Source organism: Typopeltis vanoorti, chromosome 11, assembly GCF_054136105.1.
Source record: "Typopeltis vanoorti isolate ZY-2024b chromosome 11, IOZ_Tvanoo_1.0, whole genome shotgun sequence".
Taxonomy (NCBI): domain Eukaryota; kingdom Metazoa; phylum Arthropoda; class Arachnida; order Uropygi; family Thelyphonidae; genus Typopeltis; species Typopeltis vanoorti.
In genome coordinates this window covers 74,636,725-74,652,950 of record NC_143559.1, presented here as the reverse complement: position 1 = coordinate 74,652,950, position 16,226 = coordinate 74,636,725, and the positions used below count along the sequence as shown (strand labels likewise).

General features: G+C 34.8%; 1 protein-coding gene across 3 annotated transcripts in view; it reads left to right on the top strand.

Moving 5' to 3' along the window:
- Pp4-19C (protein phosphatase 19C) overlaps positions 1-16,226 on the top strand; it is a 156,269-nt gene that overhangs the window by 71,080 nt on the left and 68,963 nt on the right. For all 3 annotated transcript variants that reach the window (XM_090400674.1, XM_090400673.1, XM_090400675.1), the window contains one exon: positions 10,862-11,014. In XM_090400674.1, coding sequence (XP_090256800.1) covers positions 10,862-11,014 — 153 coding nt within the window. The remainder of the gene's footprint in view (positions 1-10,861; positions 11,015-16,226) is intronic.

Below are 16,226 nucleotides of genomic sequence, written 5' to 3'. Positions count from 1 at the left end.
TATGGATCACATTATGAAGGAATGTGGTATTAAACCTGATATCAAAATTGGAGATGTTAATGTCAGCTCTTTGCTTTATGCGGATGATGTTATACTTCTAAATAAATCCGCTACAAGTCTGCAAGATTCTCTGACTAAATTGAATAGCTGTTGTAATAGATATGGTATGAAGGTTAGCAATAAAAAGACAAAGACAATGAAAATAGGCAGAATCATTGAAAATGTCAACTGTGTTGTGAATGGAGAACCTGTGGAACAAGTAAAACATTTTAGCTACTTGGGCACAATTTTTACTGAAGATGGTAAACTAAATATAGAAATAGACAAGAGAATCAGCAAAGCTGGTATCGTGGGAAGTCAATTGAATAAATTCATATGGAATAAGAAAGAAATTAGTCGGAACACTAAATTAGCTGTATACAAAACTGTGTTCAAACCAATTTTAACTTATGGATCTGAGAGCTGGGTCAGAAGTAAAACACTTGACCAAAGACTAGAGACCGCAGATATGAGAGTCCTGAGAAAGATTAGAGGCGTGAACAGATGGCAACAATGGCAATATCATATTAAAAATGAGGATATTAGGAAAGAACTTGACATTGTCAGCATCCAGGAATGCGTTAGCAGAGCTAATCTCAGATGGTATGGTCACTTAAATAGAATGGGAGAGGAAAGATTAGCAAAACAAGTGTTCTCTGCCAGGTTGGCAGGAAAACGACCCAGAGGAAGACCAAGATATAGGTGGATTGATACGGTACAAAGTGCCTTAGACGATAGAAATATAAGATCTGATAATGTTGGAGTCTTGACAAGTAACAGACTGATTTGGAGGAAAATTGTAGATAGGAAGTTAGTAATGATGTAATTTTTTCATGTAGTACTGTCATATCCTGTACACCCCTTGAGGGTACATGGCAGGAATTTGATGATGATGATGATGATGATGATGGTCTCAGCACTGAACCTTGCGGCACACCACAGTCACCTGTTTTTGGCCTGATTCTACTCCTCCATATACCACTTTTTGATATCTGTCCAGGCAGCCACCCTCTTATCCACTTAACCAGCGTCATGTCCATCCATTTGTTCTCATTTGCATAACAGAGTTACATGCAGTATTCTGTCAGATGCCTTTGCAAAATCGTTGTGTAGCCATTTTCTTTATCCAACTTAGCTGTTACTCTATTATAAAAGGCTAGTAAATTACTAGCCTTTTATAATAGAGTAACAGCTATTATAAAAGTACCGTATGAGGGTCAAAGCCATGTTGACCCTCATACAGTATCATTTTTTTATCTATCCATTCTTGAATTCTCTTTTCGACCAATTTTTCTAGTACTTTTACCACCACACCTGAGATACTGATTGGTCTATAATTTGCTACTGCCATCTTAGAACTTCTCTCATGCAAGGGAATTATTTTGCCCTCTGTCTACTCACTTGGAACTCTTCCTGTGAAATATGAATGTTACTTCAATGTTGCTAAATGTAAAGTTGTATTTTGGCCAACGAAGATGGAATGAGATTTATCATATTGGATGAACTTTGTCCCAGGTGAAGGACTTGAGAGATCAGGGGATCTTGGTGGATAGGAAACTGAAGTTTAGGGGACACATCATGAAAGTTGTAAAGGTTACCCAGAAGATTGCTACTATAATGTGAAGAATCCTAAGTAGGAATATTAAAGTGATTCCAGAGTATAAGGTGCTAATGAGGCCATATTTGAATTTTTCTGCACATATCTGGTGATCTGTTTATATATATATATATATATATATATATACACAAATATATATACACAATAAGGAAACATTAGAGAGTTCAGTGATGAGTAACTAAGACAGATAGGTGAAGGGGTGATGTGTGTAAAATTTCACATGATTAATGTTGTATCATGTTTGCTTTTACAATGTGTTAACTAGAAGGAAAATTATATAAGGAATTGTCATTGTCTATAATAACACTAATTTTCCTGTATTTACCAAAATAAAGAGCCAAAAGGCTTCAGTTTGGCAATTCAAAATTATATAAGTAAAGTGGATATTAAATCCAGCATTATTTCCAAGCCGAATGTAGAAACTATGAAAGTTTCATAAACATAAGTTGATCAGAGAGCTTATGGGAATGCACTCACGAGTTGCCTTAGCATGGACTATTTTGAAAACATAAATGCTGCCTAAGTGTCTATATATTCACTTTCTATTAGTCCATTCTGATAAGGTTTCACTTGCCTGACAGCTATTTTGAAATGGTTGGTTCTCTTCCGAGACCAGGCAGAAACCTTAAGAGAGCAAAAACTCTTGTTCAGTACTAAGGAACTTGAAATGTCGGAGAGGTGTATTTTCCGTAAGTGAACTCTCACTCTGTGTGTAAAGTATTTACTAAAATAAAAAGCCAAACGGCTTCAGTTTGGCAATGCAAAATTATATAATTTTGCATTTGGCAGTGTGTTGTTTTCCTTTTTCAAGGTAAACTGGATCTTGAGTGTTGATTGTTTAAGTGTATTGAGAAATTTTGGAGTGTTTCTGGACCATGCAGCCAAATGGCAAACACATCATCCACATAGTGTAGGCAAACAGTGGGTTTATGTGGGGCAGAGTTTAAAGCTTTTTCTTCAGAGGTCTCCATTGTTAGATCCTGAATGAAGGAATCTTGGAAAGAAATCATTCATTCAGAATCTAACATACTAAACTACATAGACAAAGAGAAATACCTGCATATCAGCTAAAATTAAAGTGAAACTGCTTCACATATGTATAAAATTGCATTAATTTTATGTACCATGTATTTAATCTATTGTGATCATATTAAGATCAAATTAGAGAATGTCTTAAAAGAGGAATAATTTAAATTATTTTAAGCCTCACTTAAGCTGTATAGAATGACTGTGAGTCACCAGATAGATATTAAGTAACAATTCATAGAAGGAATACAACTACAAGTGTCCAGCGTAACACCAGAGGCAGTAGCTTACGCAGAAGGTACGTCAACGCGAATTCTGTGAATACAAGAGTATAACAGCAAAGGGGAGAAAAGATATAGGTCGTGTGCAAAAGGGGCACTCGAACGAAGAATATAAGGGGATGAGCACCGTATCGGCTCTCTCTTGTCTTATCATTTTCCTGGTTCATGGTTCGGAAGTTAGCAGGTGGTTCGAGTGAGGGGGAGGATGAAGCGTCAGTGCTATGATGTCGGACGGAGAGTTTTCCTTAGAATGCTATAGGATTTCACGCAGAGCTGAAGGTGAAATTTCCAGCCTAGCAGAATCGAGCCCTTGCAGAGAAGTCCCATCGAAAGGAATAGATGGGATAAGTTAAAGGGAGATGGTAAATCCTGTTTTATTTTATAGCCGGGTACGAAACTCGGATCGAAATCCATCGAATCCATAGAGTTTCATGCCGAAAAACTATCGGCCAGACCAAGTGTAAGTGATCACTTGGGTAGTACAACACCAGGGCAACTCTGAGCAAAGGTGGAACAAGCTCTGTCACTAACCTTAATTCTCTCATAATGTAAAGCACAGCTCCTAAGAGATGTATATACTGTTTTACATTATGAGAAGAGGTCACCACCTAGACCAGTTTCAACCTTTTTTGAGGTCTCATCAGTGAGTAGGTAGACCTGGAATATCAAGGTTTTAAGTGAACCGAACTTACATATACCTCTACTATAGAATTACTGAACTTGTGTACTCCTATATTGTTATAACTATAAGAAAACCAAAAAGTTTTTCAGCATGAAACTCTCTGGATTCGATGGATCTCGATCCGAGTTTCGTACCCAGCTATAAAAAAAACGGGATTTACCATCTCCCTTTAACTTAACTTATGTTGCTGATAAAATAGCCTTTTGGGTTATTATAATAGTTATAACAATATAGGAGTACACCAGTTCAGCAATTCTATAGTGCAGGTATATGTAAGTTTGGTTCACTTAAAACCTTGATATTCCAGGTCTACCTACTCACTGATGAGACCTCAAAAAAGGTTGAAACCGGTCTGGGTAGTGACCTCTTCTCATAATGTAAAACAGTATATACATCTCTTAGGAACTGTGTTTTACATTATGAGAGAATATTAAGGTTAGTGACGGAGCTTGCTCCACCTTTGCTTGGAGTTGCCCTGGTGTACTACCCAAGTGATCACTTACACTTGGTCTCGCCGATAGTTTTTCAGCATGAAACTCTGTGGATTCGATGGATTTCGATCCGAGTTTCATACCCGGCTATAAAATAAAATGGGATTTACCATCTCCCTTTAACTTAACTTAAGTCGCCGGTAAAATAGCCTTTTGGCTTATTGGAATAGATGGGAATTTCCTGAGTTGCGAAAATCGAGTCTGTGATCGGCAGTAATTATGAAGATAGCGTAGCCCCCACGCTGGCATAAGGATAGCCAATAAACAAGAGGTAACTAGACATACACGTGGTGCTGAAAGACATCGGGAAAAGGTTCGATAAAGTAGAATTACTTTATTATGTGTTTAGAATTCCTTAGAAGAGAGAAAATTATTTGTGAATGTAAATTATGAACATTATTCTAAAGAACTTTGTGGACAGACCCTAATTAGATAGTTAAACCTTTTTTTTTTTTAGAATAAGAATTGTTTAGAAGAGATCTTTTGTGTTTGTATGTGATTGAATTAACATAATGAGATTAGGATTTTAGATTTATAGCAACTGAATAACATTAGAATGTTTGTCATGTCATCTTATGAATAACTTGCAGAAGGGAATTTTAGCTTAACATACCAATTGCAATCTCTCCTATTTTCCAGTTACTGTGTATTACATGCTTTATAACCTTTGATTTAATTTACAGTATGTAAATCTCTTAATGCGAGCTTCCTTATTTAGCATTGAGACAATAATTGAATGTATGAATTTCTTTAGTGTATTTTGCTTTGATATTCCAATAAACATGTTTTATTTACCTAAACCTGAGTCATGCCTGACTACAATTCCGATTTTCCACTTATAAAAATAGAACCTATTTTGGTGGGAAGGAATTAGAATTATGGATTTAGGTCACGACTGCAGTCTGAATCTATACGGCTGTATTAAAATAAATCAGTGTGTAAGAACCCCTCAGAATCTAGTATTGTCTCCCTGAGCAAGGATCTTTTTCTGCTATAGGATACTGGCTGGCGCAGCATAATATAAATTTGCCAGTATCCGAAGAGGAAAAAATCCTAGATGTAAGTATATTAGGCCCAATATCTGAAGAAGTAAATTAAAATTTGAAAGATAGAATAGGAAGATATAAATCAGTAAAATATAGAGAAAGCAACGACGTAACACCATGAAGAAGTTGGCCTGGGATGGAGAGAGTGGAGAATCTATGGCTGTTCCCCTCTATCTGTTTGTAGAATTTTCCTTGTCAAACGAAATAGCCTGAGTTCATGGTGAACTGAAATAGGGCTGAGATATCGGGAGGAAATTTGGCTTGGATGAGGTCTGAGATATCTTTGAGTGATACCTTAAACCTCATCAAAAGATTATTCCTTGAATTAGCCTCGGCTCTGAAAAACTTCCCAAACCTCAAAAAATTTGGGTGCATGAGACTTCCCCAAATTTGGGAAGCTTTCATTCTAAGATCATTAGCCCAACAGTCAAGACAACCCAATTTACCCTGCTAGGGGTGTACCTTTTAGGGCCCTAGGACCGACTTCAGTTGTCTTTCTTCAACCTCATTTGCTTAGTGAGTGCCTGTGTGCACACAGGCACTCACTAAGCAAATGAGGCTCATTTGTTTTGTGATCCCTGAAGATGGCAATGTAACATTGCTGAAATATAGGTAGTTATTAATTAAAGTTTTTATAATTAATAATTTAGTTACATTGTGATTTCCTAAAAAATTAAAAGTATGTCTAATGTGTAAGCTTATCTACAAGAATGCTGTATGTAGTGAATGTAAGTTAATGTAGAAATGAGCTCATTCTTGGTATATTTGATTGTTTAATAAGTAAGAATGACTAGTCAGTTGTATACTAAATTATATATAGGTCAGGAGATAGAAATGTCAGGATTGTAAAACTGTGTTCAAGATATAGTCAAATAGAATCGTCTATGACCGGAGATTACAATTTTAAATCTTATCCATGCTCATGTATATAGATTTAAAATTGTAAATAGATTTATTTTCTTAATTAAATTACTTTGTGAAACAGCACATTGAGGCTGTGTGTTTACTAATTCCAAAACTACAAACCTGCATGTATCTGACAAATGAAGGACAAGGTATTTATATTGTGCTAAGTTTAAGCCACGACTGATACAAGTTAATGGTCAGAGTTAAAGGGGGATATTATTTACTTTGTCTTCATTTAAGATTCTTGCTGTATTACACTCAAAGAATAATTTAACTGGCACAGTTGGCAGTCAAATAAATTCGTTAGCTTGCAGAGTGTGAGTGATAGTAAGAAAACCAAAGCACACAGTAAGAGTTATACAACAGATGGATAAAGTAGATACAACAATGTGATTGAGACATATAGGTTGGTTAAAGGAGCCTATCAGGTAGATACAGGGAAAATTATTCAACAGGGTAATAGGTGATGTTAGAATGAAATGCCATCCCTGGAAACTGTACAAAGGTTGTGTTAGGAAGTGAAAAGAAGATTTTCAATTTCCTATATTGAATGTTTTCAAGACAAGATATGATATTTTTTGTGGTCTGTGAGTATTTGACCTTCACTCTGAGTCTTCTGACTCCATGGATGCTTGAAAAATAATACTAAATACATTTAATTTTTAAAAAATAACAGAGCTTAAGTATTGGAGTTACTCCATATCTCAACCAGAGGCTAAGTTAAATTACTAATAAAAAATGTTTAATTTATACTGAAAGAATAGTTTAAAAGATATACCTGGTCATTTATTTTTAGGTGGGGATGACAAAATATTTGGAGCTACACTTGATTGAGCCAAGAGAAAATGATATAACTTCTAGATTTTTAAAAAATTGAAAAGGAAAAATATGAAAACTAAAATATTTTTAAGACCAAAAAAGGAACAAAAACTAGTAAAATATATACAGGATCAGCAACATGACAGTAGTGCTGGTTGTTTCGTGAGAATCAATGTCAGATAATTAACAGTCAAAACTATTTGGTTCAATTATAAATGGGAATTTGAGTGTGTGAGATTAATGGGAAATAATTTATTTTGTTTAGTTACAGGAGAATGAAATTAATAGGATCTTTTGTGAAAAGACTCCTGTTTAATTTTGTGCTCTCTCTCACTTTCACACACACACACACACTTTTTGATAAATATATATATATATATAATATCAGTGACGTTGCGTGCCAATTTCGGTTGGGTGTGATGTCATGCCTTATGCAACCAGCACTACAAAATTCACATCAGTTTGACTGTATGATTGCATTTTTATTGATGTATGAAAGTTTTAATAGTGTATAGTACATCAGTGCTCATCTTAATTGGTGCAATGCAATTAATTGTAGGATAACTTTTCAATACTTCAATTTGTCAATTAATTGTAAATAAATCTGCGCATAGTGAGGAACAATGTGTATTTTAAGATACTGTATATTAGAAAGCAATAATGAAAGAGAATGCTATATTTGGTTGATATATTTGAATTACTCAAAGGTGTAAATCTTGGAAGAGGAGGACGAGGCTTACCTCCTTCGACTACAATACTGTTTCCCATTATAAATATGGACAAAAAAGTTATAAATTTATCCAAAATTATATATTAAAAACTTGTCTATATTATATATTAAAACTTGCCTACCACTTCAGTTCACACTTCATGCACAAAACAGATGAAACTCAACTCAGAAAACATAAACAGCAACTCATGATAAATGACAATGTTCAATTGGATTGATGGACACAATAACCAATCACAGCCTCTAGGTGCTATTGTCTCAGAGCTTACCCTGCTTTGCCTTCTGAGCAGTTTAAAACTACTAGAATGCTAAGAATTTGACCTGCTGTGCCATCTGTATATCTTTTCAAAGGACTGAAAGGTGTACATATTTTGGAACCCACACCCGTGCTATTAATGCAAATGTGATTCAATGTTTGCGTGTCGAAAAGTGTCCTCTTTGTGAAACTGCGATTTTAGCACTGTTTTTGTGATAATCTATGTCTGTGGGAGGGGAGTCTGGAAATAGTTAGGGGAGTCTTTAAAGGGAATAAATGCAAAAATATAATATCGGTGGATGAGCACCCACGCCTAGCATATCCATAATATTCGCCCTTGATGTGTATATATAGGGCTTGACTATTACACTCGCCCATGGTGAATAGATTTTGCAGCTGGCAAGTCCTATGTGCATGTCACACACGTACACACAAACCAGAAACAAAAGTTTCACAAAATGTGTCCTTACTACATATAAATAAAAACAAAAATATAACAAAGTTAATGTGGAACATGAATTTTATTAACTTTTCAATAAAACAAAACAAAAAAAAAATCCAAATAAGATATATCATTATTTCTGTTTTTGTTGTTTAATGCCATGGGTGTGCTTGTGCATACAACATAAATGCATTCATTTTTATTCATGGAAATAGAGTTTTTCTCACTATTGCCTGAAAATGTACCTGTATAGTGATAATTATTCCCTCCCCAACAGACACCATACTGCAAAGCAAGAGAAACAATTAGCTTTATATACTACTAAATACAGTATGGACACAATTAGTGTAAATTGGAGACATCTGGAATGAAAATGACTAGACTCTGCATAATGATAAATAACTCCCCTCCCACGGACATAGATTATCACAAAAACAGTGCTAAAATCGCGGTTGAAATTTAATTGAAAACAGACTAGTATGCTGTATATATTTAAAGCATTTTTTTAAAAAAAATGCACCCACTCAACATAAAAGGAACATGAAATGCAGTCAAGTGAGTTTTCTCTTGAAGGAAAATGCAGGATATGACATTGCGTGGTGCGAACATGTTAAAGCTATGAAATACACTGATATGCATTTTCTGTTATATTTTATTTTAATAAATGTTGGTTACGACCCACTAAACTGATTTCATCGCCACTAACGGGTTGTAGTATGGTTTGTGTGGGGGGGGGGGGGGTCTAGAAGCTGGTCTGTGGAATAATTATTTTAAAATTGTACTCTTTGGAAAAAAGAAATGTTGAGTTTCTCCATAATTCCTGACATAATTCTGAAACCATTACTCATTTCTTTCTGGAAGAAATGGGAGAAGTAACCAGGACTTTGATTTTGATCTGGAATGCACACATGGCTTTTGGCCATTTCAGGATTCTGTTAAGCAAAGTGGTGGTGGTGATATTACACAGGGCAATAAATTCATCTATTTCTTTTGGCCTTTCCTCTGGGGGAGGGGGGTGAGAACCACACTTCAATTCCTGCCTATATTAGCTCACTCCTAGATAATTTCCTATAGTTTGATGATCCTAGATAGCTTCCTATAGTTTGATGGTCTAATGCCTGTTGGCTGGATATATCCAGGACTGCTGGATACTAAAATGACTTCAAGTTCAGCACACTACAACAAATATGTTAAAGATACCAAGCAATTTTAAACCTGGTTTTACTCCATTTCCCAAGTAAGCAAACAGACTAAAAGTCAAGTTTGCGCTTGCAATTGATGCAAGTCTAACTGATCCCACAGGTAGTGCAGGACCAGGGCAACTCGTGGCAAAGGTGGAACAAGCTCCGATCACTAATCTTAATATTTACCCTTAATGCCAAAACACATCTCCAAGAAGGGGATGTATGATGTTTTGTATTAAAGGCAAGGGGCCACTACCCAGACCGGTTTCGACCTTTATTGAGGTCTCGTCAGTGGGAGCTAGGCTTAGAAATACCAAGATTTAGTAATACCGAGCTTGTAAGTATTTCGCCAAAACAAGTTACCATAAGGTGTTTTAACCTTATTAAATAAAAATCTCTGGAGGAGATATAAATGTAAAAAGTATTTTTACCTTGGGTATAAATATGTTAAAGATACCAAGCAATTTTAAACCTGGTTTTACTCCATTTCCCAAGTAAGCAAACAGACTAAAAGTCAAGTTTGCGCTTGCAATTGATGCAAGTCTAACTGATCCCACAGGTAGTGCAGGACCAGGGCAACTATTTCTAAGCCTAGCTCCCACTGACGAGACCTCAATAAAGGTCGAAACCGGTCTGGGTAGTGGCCCCTTGCCTTTAATACAAAACATCATACATCCCCTTCTTGGAGATGTGTTTTGGCATTAAGGGTAAATATTAAGATTAGTGATCGGAGCTTGTTCCACCTTTGCCACGAGTTGCCCTGGTCCTGCACTACCTGTGGGATCAGTTAGACTTGCATCAATTGCAAGCGCAAACTTGACTTTTAGTCTGTTTGCTTACTTGGGAAATGGAGTAAAACCAGGTTTAAAATTGCTTGGTATCTTTAACATATTTATACCCAAGGTAAAAATACTTTTTACACTACAACAAAGTTCAACAAAACTGTGTTATTTCATAGCGTTTTATATTTGTTAGTTGCTGGCCATCACTGCAACAGTCAAAAATGACTGTTGCGGTGCTGGCCAGAACATTATTTCTGTCAATATTTTAGACTTTTGAGGGTTAGTCACTCCCAAAAGTCTAAAATAAAATCCTAGATGTTATAGTCATGCAATCTATTTGACTATCATCAGAAGAATGAATGTCTTCAGTCCCTTTTAGGCCCAATAATCATTTAGTGTTTTATATAATCCATTCATCACATATGGTAGTATTGTTTTTTAAGATTAAAGCTTGAAACCCCTTATAAAGGTGATTACATTAATTTGTAATTATAGTGATCACAATTATAAGTTTAGATTGCCATATTTGAATTCTGCTTTAATGAAATATGTACTTTAGGTATGTGGAGATATTCATGGACAGTTTTATGACCTCAAGGAATTGTTTAAAGTAGGAGGTGATGTACCAGACACTAACTACTTGTTCATGGGAGATTTTGTGGATCGAGGATTTTACAGTGTAGAAACATTTCTCTTACTACTAGCATTAAAGGTAAAGTATTGTTTTCTTTCTTTTCTGAATATAAAATTGTAGAGGCCATTTATTAAATAGTTTATCTGTGTCAGGAAGAAGGAAAATTTTTCAGTTATTGGAATCTCTGCTAACCTGTGCTGTTTTAGAAATATATACACCCCACTTACCATAAAAGATAGTTTGACAAAGTGCTTTATATTTGTTAGTTGCTTAAAAAATAACTGTTGCAAATATGGTTATGTTTTTTTTTTTTTTTTTTTTTTTTTGATGGAACTAGATTTTAAAGTAACATAGACCAAATTATATTATATATTTCATCATCATCATCGAACTCCTGCCATGTACCCTCAAGAGGTGTACAGGATATGATAGTACTACATGAAAAAAAAAATTACATCATTATTAATTTCCTATCTACAATTTTCCTCCAAATCAGTCTGTTACTTGTCAAGACTCCAACATTATCAGATCTTATATTTCTATCATCTAAAGCACTTTGTACCGTATCAATCCACCTATATCTTGGTCTTCCTCTGGGTCGTTTTGCTGCCAACCTGGCAGAGAACACTTGTTTTGCTAATCTTTCCTTGCCCATTCTGTTTAAGTGACCATACCACCTGAGATTTGCTGTGCTAACGCATTCCTGGATGCTGACAATGTCAAGTTCTTTCCTAATATCCTCGTTTTTAATATGATATTGCCATTGACGCCATCTGTTCATGCCTATAATCTTTCTCAGGACTCTCATATCTGTAGTCTCTAGTCTTTGGTCAAGTGTTTTACTTCTGACCCAGCTCTCAGATCCATAAGTTAAAACTGATTTGAACACTGTCTTGTATACAGCTAATTTAGTGTTCCGACTAATTTCTCTCTTATTCCATATGAATTTATTCAATTGACTTCCCACCATACCAGCTTTGCTGATTCTGTTGTCAATTTCTATATTTAATTTACCATCTTCAGTAAAAATCATGCCTAAATAGCTGAAATGTTTTACTTGTTCCACAGGTTCTTCATTCACAACACAGTTGACATTTTCAATGATTCTGCCTATTTTCATTGTCTTTGTCTTTTTATTGCTGACCTTCATACCATATCTATTACAACAGCTATTCAATTTAGTCAGAGAATCTTGCAGACTTGTAGCGGATTTATTTAGAAGTATAACATTATCCGCATAAAACAAAGAGCTGACATTAACATCTCCAATTTTGATATCATGTTTAATACCACTTTCCTTCATAATGTGATTCATATAGATAATGAATAACAGAGGGGATAATGTACATCCTTGTCTCACACCAGATTTAACATTAAACCATCTTCCTCTACTTCCTTCAATTCTAACTTCTGACTTACATCTCAAATAAAGACTAAATATTGCTTGATATAATGCCCTATTGACACCATATAACTGCAGCGTATTGAATAGCTTCTCTCTTTGCACCTTGTCATATGCCTTTTCCAAATCGACAAAACTTAAATACAGATGCTTTCTCGACTATTTGTCGTAAAGTGAAGATCTGATCCTGACAGCCTCTATTTGGCCTGAATCCAGCTTGTTCTTCACCAAGCTTTTCTTCCACAATTCTTCTCAACCGTTTCTCAAGTATACTTGCATAGATCTTGCCAGGAACACTCAGTAGGGAAATACTTCTGTAATTCTCACATTCAGTTTTATTTCCCTTTTTGTATATGGGTACTATGAGAGCTCTACTCCAATCATCGGGAATTCGTCCCTCTGTCCAGGTTTTCTGAACTATGCAGTGCAGCCACTGTAAGACTTTTATACCACCATACTTCAGCATTTCTGTTCGAATATCATCTACTCCTGCTGCCTTTCCACATTTCAAGCCTTTGATGGCGTTTTCTACTTCAAGTATGGATATGTATTCCTGACTGCATGCCTGGTCAGTGTTTTTTACCACTGTGCTATCATCACTGCTTGTTTCATTTAGCAGTTTTTCAAAGTAATTACTCCATACTTCAAGGATATCTTTTTCTCCCGTTTTCATGTCACCTTTATCATCTCTAATTCCTTTTACGGCACTCTTTCCTCCATTCTTAAGCTTCTTCAACAACCTCCAGAATATTTTGCCACCTTCTTGATATTTATTTTCTATATTCTTGCCAAAGTCCTCCCATGACTTTTGTTTAGCTAGTTTTACACAGTGTTTAGCATTTTTGCATTTGTCTCTTATATTCTCTAAGAGCACAAGCTGACTTTTTGACAGGAACTTTTGATATGCTTTCTTCTTTCTCTTCACTGCCTCTTTAACTTCCTGTGTCCACCAGGGAGTTCTGATTTTTTTATCCTTACAGACAACCTCACCACATGCCTCTCTGGCAGAATGAATCAATGTTTTCTTCAGAGTTTGCCACTGAATCTCCAAGGTTTGATTCCTGTTCTCAAACTCTTTCATTTTTGCTTCAGTAATCTTTATGTATTTTAGCCTACAGTTCACATCTGAGAGCTGCTCAACTTTTATTCACTTTAAAACTTTCTTCTTACATGCTCTTCTTTTCAATATGAAATTCAATTCTATCCTGCTCAAGACTAAATAGTGATCACTTCCAATTTCAAATCCTCTGTACACTCTGGTGTCCTGTACCAGGGTTAAAACATCACTATCAACAATAACATGGTCAATGAGACTTTTCTTATTCCTTGCCTCTTCTCTCCATGTGAATTTGTGCACATTTTTATGTTGGAACATGGTGTTAGTAATAACCAGTCCATGTCCTGAGCAGAAATCCAACAGATATTTGCCATTATTATTAGCTTTGCTCTTTTCTCCAAATTTTCCCAAAATATTTTTGTATGTCTCACAATCATTTCCTACTCTGTTATTTAGATCCCCAACAAGGACCAACTTTTCATTTTTCATTGTGTCAGTTGCTTTTTCTAAAGCCTCAAAAAATTCCTCCACTTCTACCTTAGTAGAACCTTCTGTGGCACCATAGGCACAAATAAGTGTCATTGTCCAGTTCCCCATTCTCATATTTGCCCACATTACTCTACTTGAGACTGACTGCCATTCAAGAAGATTAGCCTCGTATTTTGTGTTGAATACTATGGCTACTCCTTCTTTTCCTTGATTGTCATTGCCTGAATATAACATTTTGTATTTATTGCTCAGTAAGATCTCACCAGTTTTGGTCTTTTTTGTTTCAGTCACCCCTGTTATGTCGATCTGGTACTTATCTAATTCCTCAGCCAGCTCCATTTCTTTGCCATTCAGGCTTCTTACGTTGATACCGATCTTTAACTCTGGTGATGTTGAGTTGGGGTTTGTTTTCAGATTTGTTATATATATTATATATTTATGTTATATTATATTGTATATTATATTATATTATGTTATATTATATATTTAACTGACTAAATTTATGTTTTAACATAATTTTTTTTACTATTCATTTCTTTATTTATTTATAGTTCACTTCAAGGCTATATCATGAAAGGCTGGTTAGTTTAATGTTCTTGTAAAATAGGCAATTTTTATAGAACACCTACTGACTCCCCACTATAGAACACCTGTAGGTGTTCTGTAGTGTTTTCTTTCGTATATAGTGTCAACTATATATGAGACTATGCCTCATAGGGGAGGAAAATCATCATCCTGTAATTATGCATTGTATCATTCATTGATCATGCTTAACCTAAATGTGACAAGATTTCACAATTCTGATATAATTATATGCTCATTGAAACAGAAAAATGAACACTTAATAATATGATTTTTTATATTAATTTTTTTCTCTTCTTTCTGCTTTAAGCTTCAGCTAGTTGCATCTTAATACTTCAATGCAAGCAGTCTGTCCATCATTTTTTTTGGTGTGCCAGTTGGTATTCAGTTTCCAGTTTTCTTGCTAATTTAGCTATTCTTTTTGCATCCATTTTAGCATATTTATTCCATTCTAATATTTTCTTTATTTATCCATTCATTTATGGGTTGTAATTGACATTCTTCATATATCATTTCATTTTTTATTCTGTAAAATTTTGTTTTATATTGTATTTTTGATGTTTTTCTGTTCTTATGTCATGTGCATATGTCAAAATATGCCTTACTAAATCAGGCTAGTGATTGTAGATTCTTACTTTTGTGTTTTTTTCGTTAGATCTTTATTTTTTCATATAGATGAATTTATACCTCCTGATATTTTATTAGCTTTCAGGGATTATTGTTTTACTTGCATTCTGTGTTACATTTTCACTCTTACAGGTATTTCCTAAATATTTGAATTTCATTATTTGTTCCAGTATTTTCCCATTTAGTTCCAGTTTGCATCTTATTGGTTCTTTTGCAGTTACAATTGATTTTGATATTTTCATGTTAAAGCTGCTGTATATCTGTTGGAGTTTAAATAATTGTTTTTATAGATCATCTTCATTTTCTACAAGTAATCATCTGCATTTCCAACCAAATTTAAATTTTCTGTGTTAATTTTTATTCCATTTAATTTCTGTTTCTTAAATTCTGTTATATTTCATCCATATTTATGTTAAATAAACTTGGACTTACGGAATTGCTTGTATGATCCCTTCTTTTATAGGGATTTTCTGTGCATTTGTTGTGATGATATCTTATTACATTCATTTTTTTATGTATATATATCTTTGATCATTGCAATGATTTGCAGTGGTATCTTTCTTACTTTCAGTGCATCTTGTAATCTCATTCTGGCAAAAGCCTTCTCTAAGTCTATGAAACAAATAAATCCTATTTGTTAAATTCTAATGCATTTTCTGTTATTTGCTTGTTATGAAATCCTTGTTGTTCATCATTACAATTTAGTTTTGATTCTAATTCTTCTTCTATGATAAATTTTGTACATATTTCAGGTAGTGAAGAATGATTTTATTCATAGGTAGTTTTTGGATTCATATTTTATTCCTTCTTTAAAATTTGTTATTGTATTATTCATCCTCCATTCATTGAGAATTTTTTGTCAATTTAAGATGTCTCATCTCATCTCATCTTCCTTATACCCTCTTTTACCTTGCGGTGTCGAGGGTCCATTAATCATCGGACCTCACTCCGTTTACAGGATAAGGTGGTCAGCCCTATGCCCCGGTGTATCCTATGGCCTGTAATGTTGAGTTCTCAAGGCCTGCTTTGCGGGATGAAAAACCCCAGAATAAACTGGGGAAAAAAACCTGCTGTCCACGCCCAAGACTGGCTAACTTGGCTATGGCTGACGAAGATCCTTCAGCTCCTCACAT